A 16,153-nucleotide genomic window follows, 5' to 3' on the forward strand; every position below is an offset into this window, starting at 1 on the left:
GTATATATATATATATATATGTATATATATATATATATGTATATATGTATATATATATATATATATATATATATATATATATATATATATATATATATGTATATGTATATATATATATATATATATATATATATATATATATATATATATATATATATATATATATATATATATATATGTGTGTGTGTGTGTGTGTGATTTTACTGAGTCTACTGTTGCTATAGTAATGAATGCAACTTTCACACACATCTGATCGACAGATAAACCGTGCATTTTTGTATGTTGTGTATATTTCAGCAAAAGTTTGCGTCGCTAATACAGTCAACAATATATAAGTAAATATAGGCTAATCAATTACTGATTATTTCCCCAGTATACCCAGTATCCCCCAGTGTTAACTTTTACATAATATTATTCAATACAAAAATTTTGAAATTCTGCATTATATACCAACAGTTTGTACAGTTGTGTGTTCTACATGTTAATAAAGAATTACATGTAAAATTCTGTGATTCTTGGTTTATATTAGAATAACTATAGCATCTGAATAAAGACAGATTAAATTCTATAACAAATGCTTGCAAACTAACCTGGTCACTAATAAACATGCAATTTTATATGAAATGAGTTTGGTTTGACTGTAATATCAGTGAATGACTTGAAATATCAGTGAATGAAACTTGAGAGAGCAGATGGCAGTCCATTGATGCCAGGAGCTTCTGAGAGCCGGAGACAGTAGGAACAAACTTCTCCATCAGTGTAACAGTCTCAAGCTTCTCCACATCACTGACAGACAGAACCAGAATATAAACTTACTGGAAGCTTTTCACTCTTTAAATACAGTTTTCATATGTAATGTAGTACAGTTCACAGTATAAAGAGCATGAACATATCACACCTGAAATTACAGTGCTAAACATTGAAAGTCTTACCCTTTTGTGATCTGACGTTCTGCATTCGGAACAAAGCGTTCTTCAACACTCGTGACAGCGGCTTCTGGAGCATGATCTTCTTGACTGTCAACTCATCAAGTGATGTTTGACAAATGCAGCTACTTCATACATTTTGGGGCAAAATAATCAGAGAAAAGTCTCTGCTGGGACTGTTTGATAGTCAGACTCTACTCACTCTCTTGCGGTTTAAGGTCAATAGGAATCCGATCCTTCTTCACGGTGTCTTTCAGCACTCCAGTGTAGTACATGACCATCACCTCATACAGCAGACTGGCCGTGCGCTGCTTTGAGCTTGTGTTCTTCAGGACGATGGAGAGTTTGGCGTCTCCACCGATACGTGGTCCTGCCCCGTCCATGACGATCTCAATACTCATGATGATGTCAGTGGGGGACGGATACAAAGCCAGCTTGGAGCCGAAGCAACTGGCCATTTTGGGACAGTTTTGAATGCAGTTTACAACCCTCACTTAATTCTCTCATTTTACAATGATAAACATTAAATCAAAATCAAAATAAAATCACAAAATATGAAACTGAATTAGTTTGGACATTCAGAACTGTTGTGGTTGGTAATAAAAACTGATAATGAAAATAGTTCATGGTCTGTGTGTAGCACAAGAAGAGCCTTTGTTGAACAGTAATGAAAAAACACACTGTTTTCGGGTATTATGTACAGCACAACAAATCAAGCACCTGAAATTTGAAACTGTCTTCCTTGTATCAGGTGCTAACATGACAGACAAATGTCATGAACAGGTAAAAACAATAAAGGAAGAAAATTACCTGATTGAATAAAAACATCATCATCATGGCTCTGTTGTTCCTCAGCTGTGTTTTCTTTTTTCTTTAACCTTTATTTAACCAGGCAAGTTAATTAAGAACAAGTTCTTATTTACACTAACAGCCTGGCAGGAGAATTAATATCTCCTGAGACATACAAACATTTACAGGTCGAGGTCAGAGCACTCACTATTAATTTTTTTAATGCACATACTGTAATATTTTCTCCAATTTCAAAAGCTTTTGTAGCATATTCCAATCATTTGGGGCAGCACATTCAAAAGCGGAACGAACATAAGTAGTTTTCTTTCTAGGAATAGCCAAGGAAATATAATTTGATGATTTAGTTGTATATGTATTTGAATGAGGGGTCACACTTTATATTAGGTGGCCTTAACGACTATGTATATACATAAAAAATAAGTACAATGTACTTACTGTGTTCATACTGTATTGCAAAACACAATTGCTGCTATTGAGGTGGGATACGGTTAAGGTTTGGGACAGGTTTGGTGGTATGAGTAGGTTTTAGGGTGGGTTAAGGTGTAAGGGATGGGTCAACAGTGTAATTATAAATGTAATTACAGAAATTTATTACAGATGTAATTACATATATGTATTTAAAATATATAAGTACAATGTAAAAACATGTATGCACACAATAAGTGCATAGTAACAAATTATTAATTTAAATGTAAGTACATAGGAGTTAAGGCCACCTAATATAAAGTGGGACCGAATGAGGTTTCAACAACTTTTGAAAATATTCAGGTAATAAACCCAGCCAAACTTTGCAAATAAAAATATACCAGTGAGTTTCCCGTCTTATATGCAATGATGTCCAATTTAAGAGGGAGTATAATTCACAATGATGCGTTCTGTAAGGTGCATTAGTAATCAATCTAATTGCTGCATGATACAACACATCTAATTGCTCCAGAACACCTTTACGTGAATTTCTATATATCACATCACTATAATCAAACAAGGGCAAAATAGTAGTTTCAACAAGATGTTTCTTGGCTGACGTGGTAAACAGATCTATTTCGAAACAAAAAACTAAGTCTAAATTTAACTTTCTTCTGGGGATTAGTTATGTGGGTAGTAAATGTCAAGGAGCTATCAAGCCAGATTCCGAGATATTTATAAGATACTACCTCAATTATTGCCCCATCCGAAGTTATGTATTTATTTTGTTTTTTCCCAAACCACATTACTTTTGTTTTTGTGCTATTTAAAACTAGATTCAAGTCATTAAAAGCCTCTTGAATTTTATTAAAACTATCCTGTGCTTGTTTTAAAACTTCATATGATCCCACAGCAAAAAGAATAGTATCATCCGCATATAAGTGAATATAGGTTTCCTGACTACAGATAAACTGAGAAATATTAATGTAAATTGAGAACAGGGTTGATGCTAACACAGAGCCCTGAGGGACCCCTTTATTAATAGTTAATGATACGGATCATTGTTGAGAGAATAATTTCCCTCTTCATCATCTTCCTGAATCCGTCCCATCAGTCACACACAACCAAACCTTTTCCAGCTCCTGAGAAACACAATCACAGTGACTTTCAATTTATATAACTGTTTTTCTGAAGGAGACCGTTTTAAAGAATAAAAAGAGACTGTTGGCATGCTGGACGTATGAAAAAAAAATAAATTAGATGTCAAAATAGGAACCGTGGTGCCTTAGAAACTTCTTGTTCTGGTAATAATGACACTAAATAGCGTTTAATGGAGATATAAACACTGCAGTCAGAATCCTCAGATGATGCGTTTCTGTGATAAAACAACATCCAGCATGGACATGCATGTATCATTTAGCACTGCTGTTTTTTTTCTGAATTGTGAGAACTTTTCAAAAGTGAGCTGCTGCAGCTTAGTTTCGTTTACAGCTGATCATCTACCGCTAGTATGGAGCAGAAACACCCTTCATCTCTAGAAGTATCTTCTACTTCTGTGCTGCTCTGAGACACATTGACCAGAATTTCATAAATTCAAACTAATAAATCTTTTACCTGCTTAGTGCAAAATTTTAGATTGCGTAGTTCTTGTTCTGACACGAGAATGGAACAAAAATCAATCTCAGGTTGATAAACCAACCCAAGCACATGTACATCACGGAGATGTCTATTTGACATCTGCAAGACGCATTTTTTAGTGTTTGCTCCTCCACATTGTCTATTGGATGTTTCCTATGAAATGTTTACAGATATACACTCGTGTTACTTTAAAGAATTTACACCCCCTCATTTGCTTGCGAATTAAATTAACTACGCAAATAGTTATACCCATCATTATACAAATTAGAGAATACTTCAGTTCATGACCATCTGCTCACATAAACATTAGTACAGAGACAAAATATGCACAAGGAGGATCTTTATTGTTGACTTGCATCAGTGTCACAAGAATGTTAACTGTAATACACTTTAAGTAATCAGAGCATTAGAAGGCTTTACACTGGTTTCACCACAATATCAGCGAACCCATGCACTTGAGTGAGCAGACGGCAGTCCATTGATGCCAGGAGCTTCTGAGGGCCAGAGATGGTAGGAACAAACTTTTCCATCAGTGTAACAGTCTCAAGCTTCTCCACATCACTGACAGACAGAACCAGAATATAAACTTACTGGAAGCTTTTCACTCTTCAAACGGTTTATCATTTAATGTAGTACTGTTACTATACATCTGTTTGTAACCATAAACGCATCACAGCTGAAATGGAAATACTGTTAAACACTGAAAGTCTTACCCATGTTCGATCTTTCTGATGCTCTGCATTCCCAGTCCCTCTATACGGAACAAAACATTCTTCAATACTTGTGACAGCGGGTTCTGGAACGTGATCTTGATGGTCAACTCTTTACCCACCACAGCATCCTCTAGAGGCTGAAACAGTACAAACACAGTCGATGGATGTAGAATGAAAGGAGAATTCCCTAAAATTTAGGGAAATGGACTTAAATGTAGTCTGTTCCTCACAATCATGTGACTTTAGAAGACACGGTATATAGTGCACAGGTCATATGTACTACTGTAATGATTAGTGCGGTCAATCAATTAAAAATGCAACTATCGCACATTTTCTCTGAAATTAATCACAATTAATCCCACCAAACATTTAAGTTTTTAAATATACTTGTATAGTGCAATAACTTCACATTCAATCTTCAAATTAAAAAAAAAAAACAGAGGCAGTATTTTTTAAAATGGGGAAAGGAAAGTGCTTTTCCCCGCCACACAACTTAAGTGAACTTAAAACAATCTTCACATGAACCCATTAAATATAATTTACCTGTGCCCTTCAGCATGTAGGAAATACAGAAATTGAATAAGTCACACTAATCTAAATTAAATAGATGAATCCTTAAAGCTACAAAAGTTATTGATTTCCTCCTTTTGTTCTTGGATTAACAGTAATAGCAGCCTAATAACCCAGCTGCTGTGTTGTCTAAGAGCTGCTGAACATGACGCGGATCTGACATGCATGCTCGTAGTTTTATTCTCGCTTTAATATGAAGGGATACAGGCTACAGCGCACACCTCTGTATTTGTGCAAGCAGTTGCAGAGCATGCGCTATGAGCGCAGTATATCGGCTGACAGGACGGGAAGATTTGTTTTCACTGACATGGCCTGACAACACCTTATCGGACCACAGTTCAATGATGTTCTGCTGAAGCTGATCGTCACCTGTAGCTTTCCGCACTTGTTTGATTAGCGCCTGGCACTGAGGCAAAGTGGTGTGCTCATGTGAAAAGTCTCTTGTTTGATGTAAAGACAAACACGTTTTGTGTCTAAATAAATGCAACTCTTGTCAAGAAAAAAAAAAAAAAAAAGACAGAAACAGTCATGAATGGGGTGGCCAACCCGAACCCAGTTTTAAATATTTTTACCTCAGTCAAACTGGAAAAAAAAAAACACCTGCATTAATGTGCTAATTTTGACAGCAATAGTTATGATACATCACAAATCAAGACTAGAGTCTCATTGACATACAGTGAGGATGAGGTCTGGTGTTCGCAGTCTGAAGTTGAACTGTGTGGCCAGAATCTGTTTGGTCTGATTGACCCGACCAGTGACCGTGAGCATCAGAGCGCCCTGGTCCACCAGATGGTTCATGTACTCCTTATACTGCAGAGTCCAAGGAATAGTCTTGGCTGAAGAGAAACAAAAGGAGCATGGCATTAATGGCAATAAAACAATTACAATGAGAACTGTATCATTTTGCAGAGTACTCCACCCTGGGTTTCCTCTTTGCTCTCTGCCCATAAGAGTGGCCAATTAGTCATGTTAAATTTTCAATGTGAAAAACTTTAAAGAGTCTACAATGATTGTTTACCACCCACACTCATAATTTAAATTAGTAAATACATCAGGTCAGATTGGTCAAGATCCTGTTCATGAACAGGATCCAATTTAAAAATAGGGCTGCAAAACGATTAAAATCGCGATTAACGCCAAAATTAAGAGTTTATGTACAGTGTATGTTTATGTATATAGAAATACACAGATGTATAAAGGAAGTGTTACTTATATTTTTAAATAAATGATATAAAATGACAAAGTATAAAAACACGTAATGTACACAAACCTTTATTTTGAATGCAATTAATCACGTTGTAGGCCTAATTAAAAAGCATTACTACAATCTCAGACAAAATGAACAAATAAAAAAAAATTTAAAAAAGTTGTACCTTTAGGAGAACAGCTTGTCACTGGAGAAGTGCCCCAAAAGGGGCAACTTTATCTCTTGTTTGCACCTAAATTTCATTGTAGTACCTTAAGAGTACATGTTACGATACGACTGTTAAGGTACTAATATGCACCTTTTAAGTGTAAGGCACAGAGATGGCCTTTTAAGGGACTAGAGGTACAATTTGTAGATGAAATTGGATACCAACGGCAAGCAGGTCTCATTAAGTGATTTTTGAGAAAAGCAGCTACTGATTAAGACATCGTGAAGCACAACCAGAGAAAAGTCTCTGCTGGGACTGTTTGATAGTCAGACTCTACTCACTCTCTTGCGGTTTAAGGTCAATAGGAATCTGGTCCTTCTTCACGGTGGCTTTCAGCACTCCAGTGTAGTACATGATCATCACCTCATACAGCAGACTGGCCGTGCGCTGCTTTGAGCTTGTGTTCTTCAGGACGATGGAGAGTTTGGCGTCTTCACCGATACGTGGTCCTGTCCCGTCCATGACGATCTCAATACTCACATCGTTGTCGGTGGGTGACGGATACAAAGTCGGCTTGGAGCCGAAACGACTGGCTGTTTCCACAGCTATGCGCTCCTCCTCTGAACCTGATGGACATGAACAGACCGTAAAGAGGATTGGGAGTTGATATTTTATGGTGTCCATGTTAAAAAAAAAATAAATAAATAATAATAATAATTCAACCCTTCACCCTAGCTGTTTTGGATTCATCTGCTTCTCCCATTTTCTCTTTTTACATTGAGTCCTGGTCTAGAGTGATAGTCAAAGTTGGTCCTGGAGGGCCGGTGTCCTGCAGAGTTTAACTTCAACTTGCCTCAACACACAGTTTCAAGTATACCTAGTAAGACCTTGATTAGCGGCTTCAGGTATTTGATTAGGGTTGCAGCTAAACTCTGCAAGACACCGGCCCTCCAGTACTAAACTTGGTGACCCCGGCTCTAGACTAATACAACCAGATACAATAACCTCATATTTATTACAGTATAATAAATTTAACGGTCACTTCAAATGGGATGAGAACTAGATTGACTGTTACCAACTGAATTGCAGTGGTCAAACTAATTAAGTGAATTAAGCTACAAAGTCGATCATAATGCACAGTGTTCCGATACATTGAAACTGAAACATTTTGCAATGCACTGGTTCTAATTTCAAAGCGCTCCAAACGGATCACATATCGTGAATCAGTCAATTCAGATCGTGACTGGAGCGCGGACCCAGAATCATTTAGATCAGAACGTCGCAGTGGGTTCGTGAATTTAAACTTAACGAATTATAACAAATAATTGAACTTTGTAATCAAGCGTTTCAAAGTTTAAAAAAAATAAATAAACCAGTTATACTGTATGACAACACTTTTTACAAGTGAATTTCAATATCGTGATAAGCTTTCACAATTAATCACAACATGTAAATTTGTTTATAGCAGATATCATTCAGAATTTGCATGAAAATAAGGAACGGTATCCATCTGGAGCATGTCTATAATGCCTTAAAAAGCTTTCTAGGAAGGCAGCTTTAGGCCAGATGTATTGGTTGTTACCTTCTGGGTATTTGTAGAGGTGTGTGATATCCATGCGTGCATCAGATCCTACAGCTTTAGTACTGATTCGATGACCGATGGAGCTCTTCTCCACATGAACCTGAATTAAACTTCCATCAGGTTTCTTCTGCCAGTAGATTCTGTCACTGTTCACCTGAGACGCACAGTGAAACCAATTCAGCCATAAAGTAGATGTTTTGAGTAGTTGTTGGACCGATGTTCCAAATTAAAAATGCAAAGTATGAAATGTCATCAGACACAAATGAGGTTAAAGAGTAGCATGTATGAAGCGCTCACTTCAGCAAAGACGAAAGGAGTGTCAAATTTCAGGTTGACATGTCCGTTGCGGATGGCGGAGATGGGGGTGGGGCCGCAGCGGTATGAACCCTCGCTGAGCTCTTGAGGGGTCGCATCCACAACCTGCCACCCACCGTTACCTGCCGGGAGGCCTGGACGGGTCATCCAGGATTCGTTCCACACGTGGAAGTTCCTACAGTGAAACAGCCAACGTGTAAGAGTTTGTTAGTTGCCAGTTTACAAAAAGTACGCTTGAACGGGCATTGACTAAAATGCTTAACAGACAGAAATGAGGCACTTTACCTTCAGAAAAAAAAAACACCATCAACCTCAAACTAAATTCTTCCAGAGCATTCTTTTCAACACTGATTTGTATGGCTATTTAAAAAAAAAAAAAAAAAAAAAAAGAATTCCACGAAATCGTGTTAACCAAAACTAATTATTTTTCTCATGCTAGGTTAAGTTTGTTAAACATTTAGTTTCTCCCAAAACAATTCTACCTCTAATACTTTATATTAATGACATTGAAAACAATAGAGGGACACTAACGTGTTGTACAATTTTTAGTTTTTGTAAGTTTTGAATTCTTCATTGTACATTTAAAATTGCTAAATTTGTTGCGTTTCGTCTTCGTTAATTTTTTTTTTTTTTAAATACGTGTATTATTCGTTAAAGTACTAAAATAAAGGAAACAATTTTTAAAAAATTTCAGTTAGTTACCAAGGCAACAAGTTTAGGTTGTTTCATTAACGTTTGTTTATTTCAAGTGGTTTTAGTTTACTATAATAACCCTGGTGCTATATTAAGTGTAAAGTGTCAGTAATGATTGCCGTGTTTGAGAACTGTCACTAATGAAAAATTGAAAATTTTGCATGCATAATTTTACTGATCAGAGTGACCAAGTAGAACATGAACCCGACACTGATGACAGTAAAAGGAACTTAAGAGGTGATGGTTGTTATCATACCAGACAGAATCGCTGGTCTCGTCTTTGAGGAGCTCCAGTTTCTCATCAAGATAAATGTCTGTGGTCAGGGAAAGGTCCGTGTCGTGAGCGGAGCTGAAGTTGGTCACACAACGGGTGGGAATACCAAGACATCTCAACACTGAGAGAGAAATGGAAAGAACATTACAAAGATTTATATACACTCTGAACTTTAAGCGGTGCAAAAAAAAAAAAAAAAAAAATTGCAGACAGTGGAGTTGTCCTGAACGTCAACAGCGTAAGGCAAGACTTAGTTTAGTAAACTTAGTTTTATTCTGCTATATTCTGAAGATTTTTATAGAGGGGTTTGTTCATATTCACACTGATTTGTACTCCTAAAAACCATGGGTGACACCACTTTTTCTGGCCGTTGACAGTGAAAAACAGATTCAAATGTACCAGATGTGGTGACTCCTGAATAGACCCAGCACTGTCCGAATTTGACAGGCTTCCCTGAGTTTTTGTAATACTGTCTCAGGATGTCGCCGCTCCCGCTCCAAGCAGTGGGACTCGTCCCGCCTTCATAGCTGTTTGACCAATTACCCATCAGCACACCGCGGTCATCATTGGAGTTCACCTGTTACAGAATAGAAAAGCTTTTCAAAAACAGGTGCTTTTCCATCTCTTGAATCATGCATCTATTTGGTTCTTCAAAGTTCCTTAATGTCAGGAAAGATGCGAGAACGCAGGAAGTGATCAAATCAATAACTTGATTATGCAAGGAACATTGCATAGAGACTGAACTGTTGTTGTGGACATTAATGTATAGTTCTTTGATATAACTATAGTAAAAAGGAGGATGACTTTTACGGGGTTTTTAAATACACACACATACATATATATATATATATATATATATTTATTTATTTATTTTTTTTCTTAAATGGAGATCAAGCAGATTTCTACGGAGCCCCTAAAGGGACATTGGCCCAAAAAAAAAAAAAAAAATTTGCGTGCGCACAAGAAACTTTGAGCTCAGGCATTACTTTCCGGTTGCATCACTGCCATTTTACAAAGAAAACAAGAGCACACGTGCATGAATTAGCCTTAGAGATCTATTTTGGCCTTCAATACTAAAACATGGTTTCTGTTCTTGCATTCGGACACAGATAAAAATCACTGAACAGCTTTTTACCCTCAGGCTATATTCCACCTGAGCAATACATAGCCTAACATCTCAGGACTGTCCATAACTTCTCATCTGTAAAATAGCACAGTCATAATTCTTTCCATTTTCTCTATATGTTGTACATAACCTCCTAACATTTGCACATTCATAATTCATCTATATTTGTATTACCATAGTTATTGTTTTTAATGCACTGTCTATTCTGTTTATAGCAGCCTTATTTCATTCTATTACCTTAAATTATATGCATGACTACACTCTCTCTCTGTACTTTCTCCACTGGATGCTCCTGTCACCAAGACGAATTTCTTGTGTTTTTGTGTGTGTAAACACGACAAAGCTCTGATTCTGACATTTAAAAACGCTTTTATACTGTAGCTACCAATCCTAAAAGCTCAAATTTTAGGTTACGATATGGCAGTAGCCTGTTGTCCCACATAAAACACAAATCGCAAGCGATTATTTATTTTTGATAATTACTCATTTACTTCAGTTTGGTTTTCAATAACTGCTGTTAGTTTCATTTCATTTCCATACAACAGAGAAAATAGAAAGAATTATGAATGTGCTATTTTACAGATGAAAAGTTGAGAAGTTATGTACAGATGGACAGTCCTGAGATGTTAGGCTATGTATATGTAACTTTTTTTTGATACATTAAAAAGGTTTAAGTGACAGTAAAGACGTGTTAAAGAAAAATTACACTAACAGATAGTCACATAGAAAAATATTGTATAATTGTAGTATTTTTGTTTTTACTGCATTTTTGATCAAATAAATGAAGCCTTGGGAGCAGAAATTACTTCAAATTTTAAAAACATCTTGCCAACCACAAACTTTTAAACAGCAGTGTGTATATAAAATTACACTTCCATCACTTAACAGATGTTATTTCACAGTGTTTGTTGTAGATTGATTATGCAAGACATTTGTAACCCATCTTAAAAGTGAGACTGCAAAGGTAAAATGTGACAAACTTTTGCAGTTCTATATCTATTAATTCAGAAGTGTATAAAATTAAAAAGGACATCTCTCTACACTAATGTTTGGAACTGTACCAGACGAGAACTAGGAGAATGTGTGTTTCGATGAAAGCGAAAGCATGTGCTTCTGTAAATAAACAAGCACTGGCTCTGGTGTTCAACATGTAGTTTTAAGTTCATAGGAATCTCTTTTTCAAGACAGTACATGCTGTCGACTGTAATTCACCTTCTCAAATCAGTGTCATGCACATGATATGGATACAAAATTATATGAATGCGACTCACCAGAGCAGATACCATTCTGGACACAATCACTGGATCCCTCCATTCGTTCATAGCGACCCGACCCTTCTCCAGCAGAAGGAAACACGCTTCCAGGATGTCCGGTTCAAACTGATTTTAAATTTTAAAAAAAATTATACACACATATACATATATATATATATAAAAAGACTCCTAGATAATCATAAAATCTGATTGAAACTGATAAAAAGCATACTAATAGCAGCAATAAAATAAAAAAAAAGCCAATAGTAATATTTTAATTTTATAATATCGAGGCAGTATAATCCAAAACAGCCGTTTAATAAATCCATGAATAAACAAGAGAACCGCAAATGTAGCATCCACAATTGTAAAGCAAATAACCACACTGTAGAAAAAAAAATTAAGGCAACCAGCTTCAGCAGATTTTTTGAGTTTGCTTAACTTATTTTCGTGGGAGATTCTCAGTTTTGTATTAACTTAAAACAAGTTGAGAACTCGATCTGCTGAAGCTGGTTGCCTTAATTCTAAGTTGGCTCAGCTTTGTTTGTTTTTAACAGCGCGACAGACAGAACAAAACAGGCTTTATATATAATGGGTCAATTAATAAGACACCTGAAACTAGTGTGTAACCAAGGAAACTAATGACAAGATAACTAAAGAGACAAGAACAGGGCAACACGAAAATACAGGAAAGTCCATAACCGTGACAGTAGAATTATATAATTTTATAGTTACAGAATCGGTTCAAACTATATAAAAACATATTGACAAATTATATAAATAAATATTTATGGATGTCCCGAGCAAATCTCAAGGATGGCCTTAGGTTGCAATTATTCTGCTTATTGAACAAAATACAAGAATTATATCAGCAGTCCCATATTCATAATTGTGATCAGTCGGTTTACAATGTCTACCATTGTAGCGTTTACAATGTCTACCATTGTAGCGTTTACATCTACCAATGTCTTAGTGTGCATAGAGAGAGTGTGTCTTACGATTAAATTTTATATTTTATATTCACATAGTACTTTTACTCTGCACAGCTCTGGATTGATTTTAATAACTTTAATATACCTGAAGTGTGCACCAAACATACATTCCAACAGGAATATACAAGCATTGCATCAGGACTCCGTATCGGCAGATACTCAGTATTCAAGGACTCGGATCTGATCGGAGGCACAAAAAACCTGATCGGTCCCCAATAAATAAGTTTCTCTCTATAATGGAATTGTTTCCACACCTGGGCAAAATTCCACGTTCTGCCTCCAATTTGCTGCTCGGTTCCGTAATAAATCCTGCCCATGCTATTCAGAACATACTCTTTCCTTTCCGCTTCATTATCCAGATACACGGGATCATCTGAGGAGAGACGGGTCAATGTGGTGTTACTTCATTAATGTAAATGAGGGTAAAAGGAGTACGCTTGTCTTCTGTTGACTCCGTACCTTCACACCAGGGGTTGAAGAGCATGTAGATGTCGTTTGGGGTGCAGGGGAACAGCAGCCTGCCCCTCGGTGAGAAAGACTCAACGGTCACCCTGTAGCGGCCGATGGAGGCGGTGGGAAGAGTGTTGACCGCCAGCCGCACGCTTTTGTCCTTCTGCTCCACGATCTTCATCTCCCAGCAGCCGTCTTCCAGGACATCCACTAACGGGACAGAGATGCGAATCCCGGGATTACTGGTGAAGATGGGATCTGTGTCAAAAACACAAAGACATGGAAACGTTAGATGAACAGGGTTTTAAAGATTTAGTTTAATCAAGTCATCTGTCAGTGACTCGGCTGGAGATCCATTAATAAAGAGAGACTCAAGGAGCAGCTGGATTAGGTCACATAACTAGTCCTGGCCCAAACCAAACTACTTCATGACTCACATCCATCTGTCAGTTTTTCCTCTTCTGAATAAAGAGCAAGATAATTGAACTAACCATTAGAATGTCTGGGCATCTTTGTCACACACCGATTTATCATTCAGACAATGCTAGAATCAGACTCCAGGTGAAAAACATTGAACATTGAGTGTGAGAAGTACAGCAGTAATCATGAAACATTTTCACTAAAACTCAAAATAAACAGCAAAAGGGAAACCAGACAAGTCCAGACTTGAGGTTGTCATGTGCAGAGATGTTTGACTTAGAAAGTGTCAAATGAAGATACGCACGCATTTTAAAGGTGAAAGGAGTCATTTCTGAGCACCTTGTGGGATTAAATAGAACAAAAATAATGACTGTTGTCAAACAGGTTTTGTGAATGTGGCTCGCTCACCTAACTTCAGCTGCAGCTGCAGCTTCTCTGATTTGGGGTTGAAGGGTCTGGAAAACTCAATCCACATCTGGAAGGTCTGTCCTCTGCGGACGATCAGCTTGTCGCTGAAGTAAGCGTCTGTGTGATGCTCGAGACGGTTCTGCCCATCCTTGGATTTCAGGAGGTCGACCGAATGAACCATCAGAAGCTTGTCTGAGAGAGAGAGAGAGAGAGAAAACGTACAGAAATACAGACCCAAGATCATCCAACTTAGAGCATCAAATCTTAGTGTTTTCCAGCAATAGTGGAGTCAAATAAAATGCAGTTTTATACATTTTCCATTCTTTTGCAAAATGAAGTTGTATTTATGCATCTTTTAAAAGAAAGTTCTCTTTTTCTAAGTTACTTAAAGAACTTAGATTTTAATAAAACAGATGAGCCTCCCTCTTTTTCCTTCTCACCTGAAGTCTCAGATGCAGACAGGGTCGTAGGCACAGCTGCAGGGGTGCTGGCACTGGGATCTCCATTGGTTTTGGGGTTAGAGCTAGACATTTCTACAATCAGCCTGAAATATATAATGGCGAATATACAAAGTCAAATTATGTATAATATACACAAAGACAAGCTCATGACACAATGGCTGTTTCAGACAGAAAAACAATTCTGTTGCCCCATTGCAAGGCAACCCCAGAATAAGAATCTTATTATGGACTCATGATGAGTCTAAAATAATGCACACTAAAATTAATAAATATTAAAAAAAAAAAAACACTTCAATCGAATTAACTTACTATTTTAACCATTTATATTATATACTAATTCAACCAGTATTTGTTTTTTTGCTTCTTCACTCATGCTAACATCAAACTGAAATTGCTTAAGTTTAAAAGTTAGTGGAAAAAAATCTGCCACAAGACAAATGACTTGCATTCAGAGATACACATTTGCCTTTCAGATGCATTTATTGTTTTAAGGACGTTTAGACATTGACTGAAAAACAAGAGGAAGCTACAGAATTGGACCAAACATCCCTGTGTGTGCAGCACTAAAGGTTTCAGAGGAGAATCTGCTCTGGAGTCGTTTCTGGCTTCTTCTGGCACAGAATGATAGTTTTTTTTTTTTAACAGTAACACTTTTCCAGCCATCAAAAGTAGGTTATTCTATGCATACTAAAATGTGCATACTGTGCACATACAGCATTACAAGGAATTGAAAACTAACAGTCCTGGATGGTTTTAAAAAAAAAAAAAAAAAAAAAAAAGCCTTTTGCCAATTTTCAAGTCACTTTGCATATTTGCATGACTTTCCAGAAAGATTTAGCCTTAAAACACACATAGTGTTGAGCAGTTTCTAACAACATACAATTGTGTAAACTGCTTTAACTTCTTTTGACAGCTGTCAACCAAAACTAAACAAACGTACTCAGCAGAAATGAGAAATGCTTTCATATTCACGATTATGTGCAGAGCTACAGTATGACATCACTGCAAGAGAGTCAAAGACTTCAGTGAAAGTAAAACTTACAATAACAGATGAACTGAAAGCAGAAACTATTCAGAAACTCAAATTAACGATCACATCTGATATTGACTAACAGGTAAAGTGATGGAAATGTGAGCTCGTTCAGTAGTTTAGTAGCATGAAGCAGTATCATAATGTTAGCAAAAGTATGTCATTTAATTAGCTGTAAGCCAAGTCAAAATCTGATACATGCTGTCAGTTTAGAGGTAGCAGAAACAGGACTTATTTGAACAGACAGAATGAGCAAAAGTCCAGTGGAAATCATAACTCCGTTGACACATGGTCTTTACTTACAGTGCATCTGGAAAGTACTTCACTTTTTCCACATTTTATTATGTTACAGCCTTATTCCAAAACAGATTAAAATAATTATTTTCCTCAATTCTACAACCAATACCCTATAATGTCAACATGAAGTGTTTATTTGAAACCTTTGCAAATTTCTTAAAAATAAAAAACAAAGACCAAAAAAAAAAAATAAATCAAGTACTCACAGCCTTTACCACGACACTCAAAATGGAACTCAAATGCATTCAAGCGTCGCTGATCATCCCTGATTTATTTCTACAACTTGATTGGAGTGCACCTGTGGTAAATTCAGTTGATTGGACATGATTTGGAAAGGTACACACCTGTCTATATAAGGTCCCACAGTTAACAGCTCATGTCAGAACACAAACCAAGCCATGAAGTCCACAGGTTATTTATTTTTTTTTAACCCAA

At 36.6% G+C, this 16,153-nt stretch overlaps 1 protein-coding gene across 1 annotated transcript; it reads right to left on the reverse strand.

The window, feature by feature from the left end:
* Window positions 1–4,102: 4,102 nt before the first annotated feature.
* On the reverse strand, window positions 4,103–15,971 carry LOC131532414 (protein-glutamine gamma-glutamyltransferase K-like). Its single transcript, XM_058764042.1, has 14 exons — window positions 15,925–15,971; window positions 14,371–14,474; window positions 13,931–14,122; window positions 13,112–13,360; window positions 12,907–13,025; window positions 11,679–11,786; window positions 9,681–9,858; window positions 9,264–9,402; window positions 8,297–8,489; window positions 8,000–8,153; window positions 6,759–7,043; window positions 5,738–5,898; window positions 4,493–4,629; window positions 4,103–4,340 (listed from the first exon to the last, which is right to left on the reverse strand). Exons 2-14 carry the CDS (start codon window positions 14,459–14,461, stop codon window positions 4,196–4,198), a joined length of 2,151 nt encoding a protein of 716 aa, XP_058620025.1. The 5' UTR covers window positions 14,462–14,474; window positions 15,925–15,971; the 3' UTR covers window positions 4,103–4,195.
* Window positions 15,972–16,153: the final 182 nt, after the last annotated feature.

Source organism: Onychostoma macrolepis, chromosome 23, assembly GCF_012432095.1.
Source record: "Onychostoma macrolepis isolate SWU-2019 chromosome 23, ASM1243209v1, whole genome shotgun sequence".
Taxonomy (NCBI): Eukaryota; Metazoa; Chordata; class Actinopteri; order Cypriniformes; family Cyprinidae; genus Onychostoma; species Onychostoma macrolepis.

Bases quoted from the DNA above. Each gene is read 5' to 3' on its own strand.
- LOC131532414 (XM_058764042.1), bottom strand. From the start codon at position 14,461: ATGTCTAGCTCTAACCCCAAAACCAATGGAGATCCCAGTGCCAGCACC. The intron at 11,787-12,906 runs GTGTGGAAACAA...ATTTAAAATCAG, and splicing joins GAACGTGGAATTTTGCCCAG to TTTGAACCGGACATCCTGGA. The intron at 4,341-4,492 runs GTAAGACTTTCA...TCTGTCTGTCAG, and splicing joins ATCAGAAAGATCGAACATGG to TGATGTGGAGAAGCTTGAGA.